Genomic DNA, 15,088 nt, shown 5'->3' on the forward strand with positions numbered 1-15,088 from the left:
TCGTTCTCAGGAGGGAGCCAGAGAGATGTTAGCCGTCCTGCCACCTGGTGGCTTCTATCACCAGTGTGACAAGGGTCTTGTCCCTGCTTGCATGCCTGCAGGCTCACTCCTCTGGGCCACTCAGACTTTGTGTCCTCTGCTGCAGGGAAACCGACCACCATTCCCCAGCAGGGTCTTCCCTGCGCATCTCTCTCCAGGCCGGATTCTTGAATCTGCTCCCCTACCTCCCTTTCCTCTTGCGGCAAAGGCTCGAAACAACACAGAGCTGAGCACAGGATGTTTCCAGCAGGGTCCCCTCGCTTGCAGGTTCAGCCTCCGCCGCCCTGTAGAGGATGCCAGGACCCGGGGTGCAGTCACTGAACAGTGTCCACCCTGCAGGCAGGCAGGCGGGGGCAATTCAGAAGTCTTCACGTGTCCTCCGTCAAAGCTCCAGCGCTCGATAGGACCTGCTGGTTCTCTGGAATGCCCACACCTCCGCCCGGACTATCTTAGTCCGTTCCTGCTGCTACAAGGTAGCACAGGCGGGAGGCTTATCAACAACACACATTTACTGCTCACGGTCCTACAGGCTGGAAGTCCAAGACCAAGGGGTCGCATGGCCACATTCTGGGGAAGGCCCTCTTCCTGGTTCATGGCCAGCACCTTCACGTCATGTCCTCACATGGTGGAGGGATCTGGGGAGCTCCCTGGAGCCTTTTCTATGAAGGCACTGGTCCCATTCATGAGAGCTCCTCCCTCATGACCCAGGCACAGTGACCCATGACCCATGACCCAGAGGCCCCACCTCCTCATACCATCATCACTGGGGGTCAGGATTTCAAAGTATGAATTTTAGGGTGACACAGACATTGAGGCCATAGCACCTCCTGATGTAGCTCAGGGCTTCTGCTGTTTACTGCATTATGTTATCAGAGCCAACACCACCAGTCTGCCCCAGGGCCTTTGCTCTTGCTCTGCTCCCCACCTAGGCTGTACTTCCTCTAGGAGGCCTTCCTTGACCAGCCTCTCTAAAGTAGCCCACCAAGCACTGTGGCCCTGCAGCTTGATTTCTTCAGAGTGCTTACCACTCATTCTCTGCCCCCACCTCCTCTACAATGTGGACTCTGAGACGGCCAGCATGTGTCTGCCCAGTGGCAACTGCATCCTTGGCACTTATGCCTACTGGGGCTTCACTTGGCTCCCTCCTTGAGCCTCCGGATTCCTTTCCCTCCCTAACCCACCTGGTGCCCTTGCACCACCTGGACCTTGGGCCGCAGGCAGAGGAGAAAGTTGATGCTCTGAGCATCACAGCAAACCTTCCAGGAAGGGTGCCTTCCACAAAGTCAGGGGCGGCACAGAGCTGCCTCCCCTCTTGGGAGGGGCCCCGTGGAACAGACCAGAAACTGGGGGAGAATCCGTCTGTAGAACAAAAAGAATCCATTTCCAGGGCTGAGGCTTGCTCCTTCCTCCCAGCTCCACCCTCCCTCTGATCAGTGGCTTGGGCCTCACAAACGGAGCACGGGTTTCTGTCTTTGTGTCGGGAATTCTTGGAGAAATAATTCACCACCACCACATTTGCATACGTTATATAATTGTCATATAGACATAAGAGCCTATCATACATGCTGTTCTGAACCTCTATTGGTATATTTCAGAGAGCTGCCCTCCCCAGCATATAGAACTATTGTTATTTTTTAAAAATAATTCCTTTTTTTTCCCACATGAAGTTACAGGAAGACAACAAAGATCCAAATGCATAGAAAATGCATGCAATGAAAAGGAGTCTCCTGCCCACCTGCCCCTGAGCCCCTCACAGTGACCCGTTCCCAGGATTTCCTTCCGTGGCCGTTCCACGTGGCACATACCGGTGAGGGTAGACACACAGGTGTGCATATGTGACATGGATGGCAACCACAGGATCTCACCAGGTTCTCAAACGGTAAAGGACTCTCTAACATGCTCATTCCTTGTCCACAAGCCTTCAGCCCACCTTCACCGAGCCGCTGTGAGCCACCCTTGTGTTTCTTGCTTGTGAACATGCTGTGACTCTCTATTGCCCAGCATATCCTGCCTGGCTTCCAGGGGTCACAAGGGAAGAGGCCACACACCCTGGGTTCAAATCCCAGCTCTGCTACCTGGGCATGAATACCCAACGTAGTGCTCCACATCCCCAGGCCATAAGCTGACGACAGCCCCTAGGGGCTTGCAGTGAGGTTAGGGGCTGGATAAAGCTTTACCCTCTCGTTTCTTTGACATCTTGTTTGTTTCAATGCCTGCATTCCCTTGCCTCGATTGGGGCCCAGCACAGGCCCTGAAAAGCACCTGGATGGCTGCTGTGCATGTGTACACATATGCACATCTCCCAGTGTGCCATGCTGGCTGCGGAGGGACCAACCTCCCACCACACACAGCTGTCCCAGGTCAGGGCCTCAGCCCTGCACCTCCTGCTCTCAGCGCAGTACCTGCCCACACCTGCTCCCTCCCACCCTTGTCCCTCCATCCCACAGCCATCCATGGGCACCTGCTCGGGGCCAGGGAGGACACAGAGATGTAAGGCAGGGCTGGTCTGTTGTGCCAAACGTACAGTGATGGGGACAGTCGTCATGTGGTGGGTGAGTGCAGTGCCAGGGGAGGCTCTGAGGTACCTGGCCCAGCAGGGAAGAAGAGGAGGCCTCCTGGGAAAGGACTAGAAGGTGGCAGAGAGGGTGGGGAAGGCTTCCAAGCAGAGGGGACAGTGTGAGCAACAGCAGGGTGGGAGGCGGGAGACCGGTTCATGGGGGTGTGCACACGTTTGTGCATGAGAATGTATGCAAAGGATTTTTTTGTCCCAGATGCCTCTGGCCCCCAGGCCTCACCTTGGCCTTAAGCTGCAGCCTGCAGACAGATCCAATGTGGCCGAAATGTAGTTTGCTCTGAGTTTTGCATCAGAGTTTCCATTCTCTGCCCAGGGACTCCTCTACTGCTGGGGATGGGGAGAGAATGCTTGGGCCACTTGCAAACACAGCCTAAGGCAGGCCCAGTGCCCCCAGGATCCCCTTCCCTGGTGCTTGGGGGTCGATTCCAGGCTGGTAAGCAAACTTCACCTCCTGCTGCCCACAGAGGCACCATGGTGATACCCATGGGCATGGTGGCTTTCTCCCTTCCCAGTCTCACATGGTCTGGCCTCCCTGCTCCCCTGGCATCACCTCCCAAAGAAGCCACCTGTGTCCTGGTCTTGTGACAGCCTCTGCAATTGTGGGGACCTACGCTGAGACACTTCTTAATGGGTTATTTTGTGGGAAAACTGGGAAGAGCATGCACCCAATTGTTAAAGGGGATTTACCTCCAAAAAGGCACAAGGTGGGGAAGGACATTCTTAATGCTCCCTTTATGTAATTTTCTGCCTTTCTAAAGTGGTGAGATCACAGTGTGACCTTTCTGACACAGGTGCAAGTTCTACAGTCACATGAGCTCAATGCACCCAAATACAACCCCTGGGGATACTCAGATGCTTGTGTTATTTTTCTCAGTCATTTTGGGTTCAAACTGGGCCAAATTCAAGATCCTCCCCCTCCTCCCACCTCCATCACCTGGGTTGACCCTGAGCTCAGGGGCCTCCCCAGCTGTCAACCGCTGGCCCAGAGGGGCTGTGAACCTCTCCACCCTGGCTCTTCCTGGTCCTGTGTCCCCCTACCACCCCGGGACAACAAATTTTACATGTCCATGTGGCTGGGCCATGGCACTCAGATGTGTGTCAAACATTATTCTGGATGTTCCCATGTGGGTGTTTGGGGGTGAGATTAACATGTGAATCAGCAGACGGCCCTCCACAACGTGGGTGGGCCTCATCTCACCATCTGAAGGCTGGACTAGAACAAAAGCCTGAGCTTCACCGAGGAAAAGGGATTTCTGTGGCACTTCCCTGGGCCTCTGGCCTGCTGGCCCACCCTGAAGATTGTGGACTCGCCAAGCCTTCGCAATTATGAGCCAGTTCCCTAGACCAAGTATCTTCACACATACACATACCCCAGTAGTTCTGTTTTGCTGGAGAACCCTAGTACACACACCGCCCCCCATGAGATTGGGATACCACCCCTACTCCCCCGATATAAGTGCCTCCTCAGCCATCTCTCAGATGCCTGGGCCAGTCCATAGCCTACCGGTCTACAGCTCTCTTTGTGGCCCACCTTTCCACCCAGCTCAAGGCAGGATGAAGAAAGACCAGGAGTTCCTTCTGTATGTTCACACCAGCCTAGGAAGAACTTGGGGGCCCTATTTGACACCACGTCCTACCATGCTGTCATTTCTAATCTGTTGATGTCATTTCACAAAATTACCAGGGACTTCTCTGGCCACAACTTGCCAACTGCCTGGGCTTCCCCTCCTTGATCAGCTAAGACAAGGTGAACGTTGGATACACATTTATTCCTCTCAAGTTCTCATCTGCAGGTAGGGTGTAACAATGCTGAGAGGCATCTCTGCTCCTTCCAGCTTCCCACTCCATCCTCCTGAGGGCCGGCCTTTGTCCTCAAGGCCTCTGTCCTCAAGGCCTCAAAACGGTGGCTAGAGCTCCACCCATCACATCCAAATTCCAGGCAGTATGATTGAGGAAGTGAAGAAGGAAAGAGGCATGAGGAAAATGCGTATTATCCTTTGTGGTGAAGATTCCTGGAAGCAGCTGCTTGCATCCCATCCGTCACTTGTTTACATGGCAATATGCAGCCACAAAGGAGGCTGGGAGATACAGTCCTTATTTTGTGAGCTGTTTGACTAGCTAAAAATGAGGGGTTCTATTATCCTGGAACAAAGTGAGCAGATATAGGGGGCAACCAGTAACTCTTGCCCTACCCAGGATCTGGGGCCAGGGCAGGAAAGCAGAAGTCATCCTTGTCACCCAGGCTCAGCATTTCCCCCAGGGAAGGGGAAGTGAGCATCAGAGGGTGCCCCTGGCAGGTCTGCACCAAGCAGACAGCAGAGCCCCCAAAGATAAGTGGGACCGACCTCCCCAACTCCACACACTCTTCCAGAAGGCCCAGCAGCTCCTCCTTGACCGCAGGTCCTACGATGAGAGGGCATGGCATCTGGCATCCAGCTGTGCAGTTTGCACACTTATAGGGTGTCTGCCATGTGCCAGGCATACACAGGTCCAAGCCAACCTGCTGACTGCTCAGGCCGTGAGACAACAACACGCCTCCACCTTCCAGCCCTAATGTGCTAACAAGCTGATTCCTAAAACCCATAGATTCCACTGGATGCTGCATCGGAGGTAGCTCTGGTCCCCATGGCCTCCAAATGGGGATGCCTCTGAGAGCCCGAGATGTAGGCAGTGGTTTGAAAGCCACAGCAAGCGCTGAAAGCACAGCTGGAGAAGGCGATGATTCAGCCCTCCACGGGTGGTGCTCAAAGTTTCCCGGACTTTCCTGTCTTGACAAAAGATTAGGACCTCGATTTCTGGGTTCCCAGTTTACACGGGTGGCTTCATGCTCCTTGACGATTCTGCTTCAATGTCCTCCATGCTGTGGTGTGTGGGGACGGACATTACAACACAGTGACAGGATGGATGGGTCACGAGAATGGGGAGTGTTCTCATGCTTCCCCAATGCAGGCTTCCCCCAGAGCCTATGTGAACATGGGGACAGGATGGTGTCACTCTGCTGGCCAAGGCCCATGGGGCGTGAGGGTGAATTTGAAACATCAACATGCCAGGCCATGATACCCAGGCGTTTCATCAAACATCAGCGGGCAGTGGTGCTGTGAAGGTGTTCTTCAGATGAGATTAACATTTAAATCAGTAAGGAGAGGCGCTTTGGTGGCTCAATGGTTGAGCATCTGCCTTTGGCCCAGGTTGTGATCCCAGAGTCCTAGGATCAAGTCCTGCATCGGGCTCCCTGCTTCTCCCTCTGCTTGTGTCTCTGCCTCTCTCTGTGTCTCTCATGAACAAATAAATAAAATCTTTAAAAAATAAATACATCAGTAAGGAGATGTCGGGTTCAGCAGAGGACCTGCCGCAGTGTGGGTGGGCCTCGCCCAATCAGGTGAAGAGTGAAACCATTCTCCCAGAGCAGAAACTGTGGGGTGGAGTGATCCTGGGAATATCACTCACAACTGGGAATGACCCAAACGAGGCCTGAGGCTCCTCCTGAGATGTCCTTCAGAAGGGCTCTGATGTTCCATCAACGGCCTTCCCTCTGGCACGGTTGGTGAGGCAGCCGTCAGCACAGAGAGCAGTGGGAAGCTGGCTGGCTGCCCCCTGAAGTGTCCTTGCCAGGGCTCCGTCTCTTGAACTCAACTCCAGGGCAGAGAGAGCCCTGTGCCTGGGGCCGGCCTCTCCGGCCTTCCCTCGCATGCCTGGCCTTCTGGCTGACATCCTCACTGTGGCCTTCTCGGCCGCTTGCCGCTGCCCCGGGGCTTGCGGGGCGTGCTGGGAGGCAGTGGGCTGTGGTGTCGGCCTCCACTATCCGTAGACCCTGCAGGAGTGGGGAGACTCTAGTCCGTGGTCGAGGCCGGTAAAGCCAGGGTCCTGACGGCTGGGTCCCTAGGTGGGTGTCCTGGTCCTGGCCTCAGCTGCCAGCCAGACTTGACTCAGGACCCACGTGGGCATTCCTCCTTTCTTAGCCCCACCTGTGCCGGGGTCCCCTGTGGGACCGCACCTCCCCAGCCTGGGACCCCGCTCCCCTGCACTCTGCTCACACAGGCCTGTCCCCGGGACCCCCTCAGTCACTTTTTCCACCTTAGTTGACACACGCAGTTGGAGTGGGGAGTCATCGGGAGGATTTCCCATCCCTCACACTGTTTAAACTGGCCTAGGGGCAGCCTGAGTGGCCCAGCGATTTAGCGCTGCCTGCAGCCCAGGGTGTGATCCTGGAGACCCGGGATCGAGTCCCACATCAGGCTCCCTGCATGGAGCCTGCTTCTCCCTCTGCCTGTGTTTCTGCCTCTCTCTCTCTCTCTCTCTGTGTGTCTCTCATGAATAAATAAATAAAATCTCTAAAAAAATAAAAAACAAATAAACTGGCCTGTACCGCTGGCCCCAGGGCAACAAACACTTTTGAGACCCTTTCCCCAAGAACCCTTGAAAAGAGGGGCATGGTAATGAGGAGTTCCTGACCTATTCTGAAACAGTAACAGGAGGGAATAGGTTAAAGGTACAGTAAGACAGATCCAGGTTAGATCAAAGAAAGGACTTCCCTCCCTGGTGGGCTTTAGGCCTACTGCTGATTTATACTCCTCCTTCCAGATGCCGGGTTGTGTGCTGGTGTGGAGGTGGGGAGGAGGGCAGGAAGTGCTGCCAGAGGGAGTCTCCCATCCCCAGCAAGGATTCAGGCAGCACATGCCTCCCAGGCTGGGGTGAGGATTACACGGAGGAACGCAGATGCTAACACGGCTTAAACTGTCTCTGGGATTCAGCATTAGTGTCATCAAGACACAGGAGCAGAAGAGGAATAGGATGCGTCCTTTGTATTTTAAGGTTAACACTCAGGCCTGACAATGTTATGGCCAAACTGGCACTTTCACGGTGCCTCAGGCAAATGTGCAAAATTAGCACAACTTCTCTGGGAGGTTGTTTTAACTCTCGATTACACGAAGCAACCAGTGTTGTTTCTGAATGAAAGCCGCGGGCTGGCGCGGTGGGTCTGCCCGTGTGCTAGACCTGTGCCGTCCCATCAAGTGGCCAGCGGGCGAGCGTGGCTACTGAGCACGTGGCAGGGGCAAGTGGGGAGCGGCAGGGCCGGTTGGGGGGTGGCGGGCAGACAGGGACGCGTGAGCCGTGGGATTGCTCAGGCACTGACCTCGGATGTCCCGGGGCAGGAGTGGGGCCCTGCTTGGGCCCGGGCTGCTCTGCCACGTGGCGCTGGGGAAGGTGAAGCTGACCTCGGGCATCTGGAGCATCTTCTCGTCTACACGGTGAATGGGAGAGGAGAGGACGTTATTTTAGTGACCCCCCACCCCCCACCCCTGTGAGGCCTGAAAGGAAACAATGAACAACTGGTGCAGGGCACTTAGGACCTACAGGCGCCCAGCGGGCTCTTTGGTGAGGCTACCTCGTTTGTACCCCCTACAGCCCTGTCCTTTCTGGAACATCCTATCCCCCCCTCCCCCGTGGCTTTGGTCCCTTTCCCTCCCCCAGCAACCAGCTCTCCTCTCCCTCTCCTTCCCTCTCCTTCCCCTGTTTGCTGCGAGCAGCCACGACACAGCAATGGGGAGGGTTTCCTGGTTTACCGAGCAGAGTTTAATCAGAAGAGGAAGCAGCGAGGGAGCAGGTGTCTCCCCCAGACCCCACTGGGTGCCCAGGTGCAGAGGCCGCCCGACAGCCTGAGCTCCAACCCCCAGCCCTGTGGTCAGCCCTGTCCACTCTGTTCTCTTCCCAACACCTGCCTGCCCCGGGCACCTATGTGCCCTGTGTCCCCACGAGAGGGGGGCAGGCTGAGCCCGCTGCTGCTGGGAGAATCGGGGAAGAAACAGGGAGTCCAAGGGTCTGGCTGCTTCCTCTCTCTCTCCTGTCCCAGGAGAGGTGACAGCCTGATCCCGCAGGAGCAGCACAGAGACTCAGGACTGTCTTGGGTGGGGATGCAACATGGAGTGGCCCTGATGGGAATCGGGGCAGTGGTCTCCCAGAAAATTAAACGGAGAATTGCTTTGTGACCTACAGACCCACTCTCAGGTGTTACCCCAAAGACCCGGAAACAAACGTGTAAGCAGACAGCCACATGCCGATATTCACGGAGACTGAGAGGCGGAAACCACCGATGGACCTGACACAACGTGTGTCATGCGGCTGAAGGAATAGTCCTCGGCCACTGGCCATTCCAGGGCACCCGTGCTGCTGCTGCCACAGCCCAGAGGGGGACGCCCCGTGCAAGAAGCCAGACCCACAGCCGCATGTCATGGGAGCCTGTTTGCAGGAAGGGGCCGGAACAGGCCGACCCTGTGGACCAGACGCACATCAGTGTTGCCAGAGCCTAGCCAGGCGTGGAGGGGGAGGAATGGGACTCAGGGTCTTCTTTTGGGGTGATGAAAGGTTCTGGAACCACCCAGTGGTGTGGACCCACCACACTGTAAACATAGTAAATGCCACCGCGTTGCACACGTTATAACGCGGAGTTCTGTGTATGAGTTTTACCGCAGTTTGAAAAGAACGTGGGTCGGACTTGAACAAGGCTCCTGACCAGCACAGGGAGACGCACACGAGCTGGTCGGGAGACGCGACGAGAGAAGGAGGCCAGAGACCCAGCGAGCCCAGCGGTCAATGTGACCGAGCCCTTGGCCTCGCGGTGTGGGGGCAGCCGTCCATCTGTCTGGCCATCCATCTGTTGTCTGTTGAGCATCTGTTGTATTTACCAGGCACACAGAGCCTAACGTCCCTGCGCTCAGGGAGCCCGCAGAAGAGGGTCAACAGGAGCTCGCATCCAGCAGCAGCCACGGGGCGGGGTGGGGGGGAGGATGGGGCGCTGTGGGCACTGTGGGCGCTGACATGGTGCAGTCAGCGAGGACAAATGTCCAGAGCGGCCACATCAGGCGCTGAAGGCGGGGATGGGGGGAGCCATCTGTGTCCAGCCCCTCCTCTCACAGGAGAAGCTGGACTTCTACATTTTGTGCACGATGTGACTTTCACATGATTTTAAACTGCGGTGCCAGTTGACCAGTCTCCTCCAAGCTCAGGGCCGGGCTTGGCCTGTCGTCACTGCTTTAGGGATGAACATCCCTAGCAGTTCTGAATGTCAATTAAGTAGTGCCTGATCGGGGGGCAGCAAGAGCTCCTCATCTAGAGGAATCAGATCACCTTTTAGGATGGTTTCAGGACAGGTTTCATGCTCCCCGAACTAGCTGGCAGAGAGCATGGGGAAGACAGACCCTGTGCTCGGCCCAGGACAGGGATGAGAGCAAAGTGCAGGAGCACCTGTGTGGGCTCAGGCCTGGGCCGCCATGGACGGGCACAGGAGTGGCTGGGGTGAGCTATGCTCCTTGCCCATCATTCTGTGAAATGGGCACATACGTGGTAGGGTTTCTGCAAGTGATAAATGAGGAGATACATTTACATCTCCTGGCATCCATGCCCTGTCCACTCGGTGATGGCCATTCTTCCCCCATTCACAGGCCTCCAGGACTGTGGCTCAAAGCTGCACACCCAGACGTGATTCACGGCAGGCATGAATCCAGGGCCAGTGACACCACTGCCCTGAACAGAGAACATGCAGTCACATTAAAACTGTGAGGGTCTCGGGGATCCCTGGGTGGCTCAGTGGTTTAGCACCTGCTTCCACCCCAGGGTGTGATCCTGGAGACCTGGGATCAAGTCTCACATTGGGATCCCTGCATGGAGTCTGCTTCTCCCTCTGCCTGTCTCTGCCTTTCTCCCTCCCTCCCTCCCTCCCTCTCTCTCTCTCTCTCTCTCTCTCTCTCTGTGTGTGTGTCTCTTATGAATAAATAAAATCTTAAAAAAAAAACAAAACTGTGAGGGTCTCTTGGCCCAAGGACCCTGCCCCAGGGGAGCTGCAGCCTGTGCAGACGCCATCAGTGGTGACCCACAGCTCCCTGCACAGGCCAGAGATACAGAACACCCGGGTAACCCTGGCTTCCTGCAGGGCCTCCTTGGACACCTGCCAAGGACACGCGTGTTCCTCCCCCAGGCAGAGACATTCAGGCCCAGTGGCGGGACCCCGGGAGCACCAGCCCTGGCTGCACCATCGACACGCGGTGTGGGCCTGGAGACATCACTTCCACTCAGTTTACCCGTTCAACCAGCGGCTGAGCATGCAGGAGGACCACTGATGCTAACGGGCTCTAACTCTTCCATCACAGAAACACGCAGCTGTAGAGGGGGGAGCCTCTGTGCCCCGTGGGGCTCTGCAGACATAGTCGAGAGAAGGGGTGCCCACAAAGCAGGGCTCAGCACCTCCCCCAAGCTGGGGGCTCAGGCTCTGCCCCCTTCTCACCAACTGAGGGGGCCAATACAGTCCACTCTGGTTTCTTTGGAAAAGGCTGGTTTCTTTTGTACACAGACATGGGGAAACGTGCTGAACTCGTCTAGCCGTGATGCGCAACAAATACTCTGTCATCACAGACAGAAAGCTCTTGAAAGATTCATGGGTGAAGTGGCACGCTCTGGGATTTTCTTGAAACCTCTCCAGGAAAGCAAATAACAAACGAGCAGATGGAAACGTGTTGCGGGAGCACAGAAACAGAATCAGCAGAGGACAGCCTGCTGCTGGCGCCGGGATGGCTCCACCAGAGGTTATTGTACTCTTGTCTGTACTTCTGGGTACATTAGCAATTTCATAATAAAACAGTGGGAAAAGCAAACTCCTTTTTAAGTCACCCGTAGAGCGCACCTGGGTGGCTCAGCGGTTGAGCATCTGCCTTCGGCTCAGGGCATGAGCCCGGGGTCCTAGGATCGAGTCCCACATCTGGCTCCCTGCATGGAGCCTGCTTCTCCCTCTGCCTATGTCTCTGCCTCTCTCTCCATGTCTCTCTTATGAATAAATAAAATCTAAAAAAAAAAAAAAAGAAAATCACCCATAGAGACAGGTTCCAAGGAGCTTGTCTCCAGGGGACGGGTGATCACAGGATCCCAGAGACTTTGGCTACACGGTTGACAACTAGGCCTCTCCGGAGATGCCCAGCGCCCCCCGCTCCCAGGCAGGTGCCATCACCGGGCCCCTCCCAGCAAGGACCTGGGGCATTGGCGTCCAGCATGCCTGGCTGCCTGACAGGAGGAGAGTGGTGGGCACACGCCCAACCCTGCACTTCGGAGTTCCCATGCCTGACGCTGCTGTGCTCTCTGGGGCAGCATTACTATTTTATGAGCACGTAAACAAGAAGATAAGTAAATAAAAGCTTTTAAAGCGTCAAATCCCATATGGCTAAAGAACACTTTAAGTGGCGGTTTTTTTTTTTTTTAAGTGTTTTTTTAAGGTTTTGAAGTGCTATTCTTGCAGGCCTGCGTTGCTGCCAGCAGTTCCAGGAGCTGAACTGAGAAATCACAGGTAAATCTGAATTCTGTCCCCAAGATCAGAGATTCCTGAGAAGGTTGAGAGTGTGGCTATGAACCAGGTTGTGCCAAGGTGCACACCCACCAGTGAGACACTGTGTGGCCGTGCACACCACTGCCATGGTCTTCGAAATCTACAGCGAGGGCCGTAACATGCCCGCAAAGAATAAAGATAACGAAACAAGACGTGAGGGAAAGCACGCAAGTGTGGTTGAGAGTTAGGCATCAGGTCTGTCGCTCCCAGCCGTGTGACCTTGGGGAAGGCCCTGAACTCCTGTGCCTCAGTTTCCTTCTCTGGACCATGGGGACAGAGCCACCATGAGGACAGGTGGGCTGACACCCACCCAGTGCCTCACACACAGTAACACTGTGCAATAGTGAGCTCTGATGACGTGGCCAGCGGGATAGGCCCTTCTGTGGTGAGGACTGGCCTGCTTGTCAGGTTTCTCCAGCCCATATGGGACTAATATTTTTGCAAAAATAACAATAATGAATCACTAGAAAGACTAATTGGAAAATTTTTAAAAGACAGAAGGCAGGCCATTTACCACAAGTGGTCGTACCGCCAAACTGCCACACGCCTTTCTAAAAGCTTGGCCTTCGGGATGCCTGAGTGGCTCAGAGGTTGAGCGTTTGCCTTTCACTCAGGGCGTGATCCTGGGATCCAGGATCGAATCCCACATGGGCTCCCTGCATGGAGCCTGCTTCTCCTTCTGCCTATGTCTCTTCCTCTCTGTGTCTCTTGTGAATAAATAAATAAAATCTTAAAAATAAAATAAAAAAATAATAATAAAATAAAATAAAATAAAATAAAATAAAAGCTTGGCCTTCTGGGCAGCCCAGGTGGCTCAGCGGTTTATCGCCGCCTTCAGCCCAGGGCGTGATCCTGGAGACCCGGGATCGGGTCTCACATCAGGTTCCCTGCATGGAGCCTGCTTCTCCCTCTGCCTGTGTCTCTGTGTCTCTCATGAATAAATAAATAAAATCTTTAAAAAAAAATAAAAATAAAAGCTTGGCCTTCTGTTGCAGGCCAGGGACAGTTTGTGGGCACCCCTGGAGGAGCACCAACACCTCCACTCTACTACATCTACTACTGTGATATGCCAGCAACACACTGTCCCTACAACAGGCGTTGGTGTTCACGCTGCTGCTCACCCAAAACAAGGCCACCTCATGGCCACTGCTTCTGGATGGTGGATCCTATGGGTGGTTTTCTTCCATTTATAATTTTATCTATATTCCAAAGTTCTCACCATGAGCATGTCCTGTACTGTAACAACCACAGGAGCTAGAATTCAAACCTAGACCAAGACAGACTGCACACAGGCAGCCTGCCGTGTTTTTAACCACCATTTCAAACTGTTGGGGTGTCAGGGTGTCAGGAAGGGCCAGAAGCAAAACAGTGCCCCTGGGAATGTTTGTTCTCATGAAGCCAGTGGCCTTGGTCCACTCCCTGCACCGAAAACCTGAAACTAACACCAAGGAGCAGACAGCTGGTAACGGCCCAAACTGTCACACTTTCCAAAGATCTACCCTTGGCAGGAGGCAGAAGGCACAGAGTCTTTTTTTTTTTTTTTTTAAGATTTTATAGGGGATCTCTGGGTGGCACAGCGGTTTAGCGCCTGCCTTTGGCCCAGGGTGTGATCCTGAGGACCTGGGATCGAGTCCCACGTCGGGCTCCCGGTGCATGGAGCCTGCTTCTCCCTCTGCCTATGTCTCTGCCTCTCTCTCTCTCTGTGTGTGTGACTATCATAAATAAATAAAAATTAAAAAATTTTAAGATTTTTTTTATTTATTCTTGAGAGACAGAGAGAGAGAGAGAGAGAGGCAGAGACACAGGCAGACGGAGAATCCTGCAGTGAGCCCGATGTGGGATTCGATCCCAGGACTCCAGGATCACACCCTGGGCCAAAGGCAGGTGCTAAACCACTGAGCCACCTGGGCTGCCCAGAGTCTTAAGACACAGACGAAGCCCCAGTATGCTGTTTTGTTTTTTTAACCCTGTACCTGTGTGGGAACTGAGGCTGGGTTTTATCTTGGAGGCCGCGGGGACGGGAGGGAAGAAGCTCTTTCCAGATGACTTGGTGAGCTGCAGGACTGCTGGGGACGGCTGGCTCTCAGCCCCATGCTCTGCTGCCTGCAGGGACAAGCACAGGGTGGGGAAGGAGTGACATGTCAAGGTCATGTTGAGCTGAAGCCATGCATGGATTAAATACCTACTGTGTGGCAGACTGCTACAGGCCATGAAGGACCTCAGCGGACAGAAGCAGAATTACTGTTCATGCTCTCATCCAACCCCCAGAGAGGAATGAATGAGTGAGTGAATGAATGAATAAGTGAATGAATGATCCTCTGCTGGCTACTGGTTGTCTTTCCTCCCCATTTTTAACTCTCAGTAGCCCCAGAATGGAGGTTTAAATGGTTAACATTTAAATAGATCGACTATTAAAAAAATAATAAATAAATAAAATAAATAGATAGACTATTGAGTAAAGCAGATCTCCCACTGCTGGGTGGATGGGACTTGTCCAATCAGTTGAAGGCCTGGATAGAACAAAAGGGCTGACTCTCCTGAGAGTAAGGGATCCCCCTCCTACCTGATTGCCTTGAGTGGAACTTTGTTTTTTTCCTGCCTTTGGACTTGAACTTGTCTCTAGCTTGCCAACCCCGGTTCTGGAATTTGTCAGCCTCCATAAATTATGTGAGCCAACTGCTTATAATAAACCTTCTTCTCTGTGTATGTATGTGCATGTGTGCATGTATGTTGTGTGTGTGCCTATGAGTGTGCATGTGTATGTCTATGTGTGAGACCTGTGTGCATGTGAATGTATGTTTGAGTGTGTGAGCATCTGTGTCATGCACACACACGCACATCCTACTGGTTCCATTTGTCTGCAGAGCCCTCACTGGTATCCTCACCTTCTGACCCCTGCTACAGTCCTACCGTTAATCCTACTGAGTGATTACCAGAGTGGTTTCAGTGTGAATCAGCAAATGTCTACTGTGGGGCTGGCAGGGGTAGAATGACATCTGTCTGGTCCCTGGCCACCAACCAGCTTGCCCAGAGAGAAAATTGCTCACTTCCTCCAGTTTATATAACCAAGTATAGGACAGAAAGAAACCTCATCAAGGGAACACCAC

General features: G+C 54.0%; 1 protein-coding gene across 2 annotated transcripts in view; it reads right to left on the minus strand.

Moving 5' to 3' along the window:
* Window positions 1-1,553: 1,553 nt before the first annotated feature.
* Window positions 1,554-15,088, minus strand: part of LOC489893 (kinesin-like protein KIF19) — a 44,491-nt gene continuing 30,956 nt past the window's right edge. Inside the window, exons 18-20 of one of the 2 annotated variants that reach the window (XM_038539642.1) lie at window positions 13,955-14,084; window positions 7,749-7,856; window positions 1,554-6,425 (exon numbers count right to left, since the gene is read on the minus strand). In XM_038539642.1, the coding sequence (XP_038395570.1) occupies window positions 6,328-6,425; window positions 7,749-7,856; window positions 13,955-14,084 (336 nt within the window). In that variant the 3' untranslated portion in view covers window positions 1,554-6,327. Of the gene's footprint in view, window positions 6,426-7,747; window positions 7,857-13,954; window positions 14,085-15,088 lie in introns of those variants that run through there. The other variant, XM_038539643.1, reaches the window with a different exon arrangement.

Source organism: Canis lupus, chromosome 6 (genome assembly GCF_011100685.1).
Source record: "Canis lupus familiaris isolate Mischka breed German Shepherd chromosome 6, alternate assembly UU_Cfam_GSD_1.0, whole genome shotgun sequence".
Classification (NCBI taxonomy): Eukaryota; Metazoa; Chordata; class Mammalia; order Carnivora; family Canidae; genus Canis; species Canis lupus.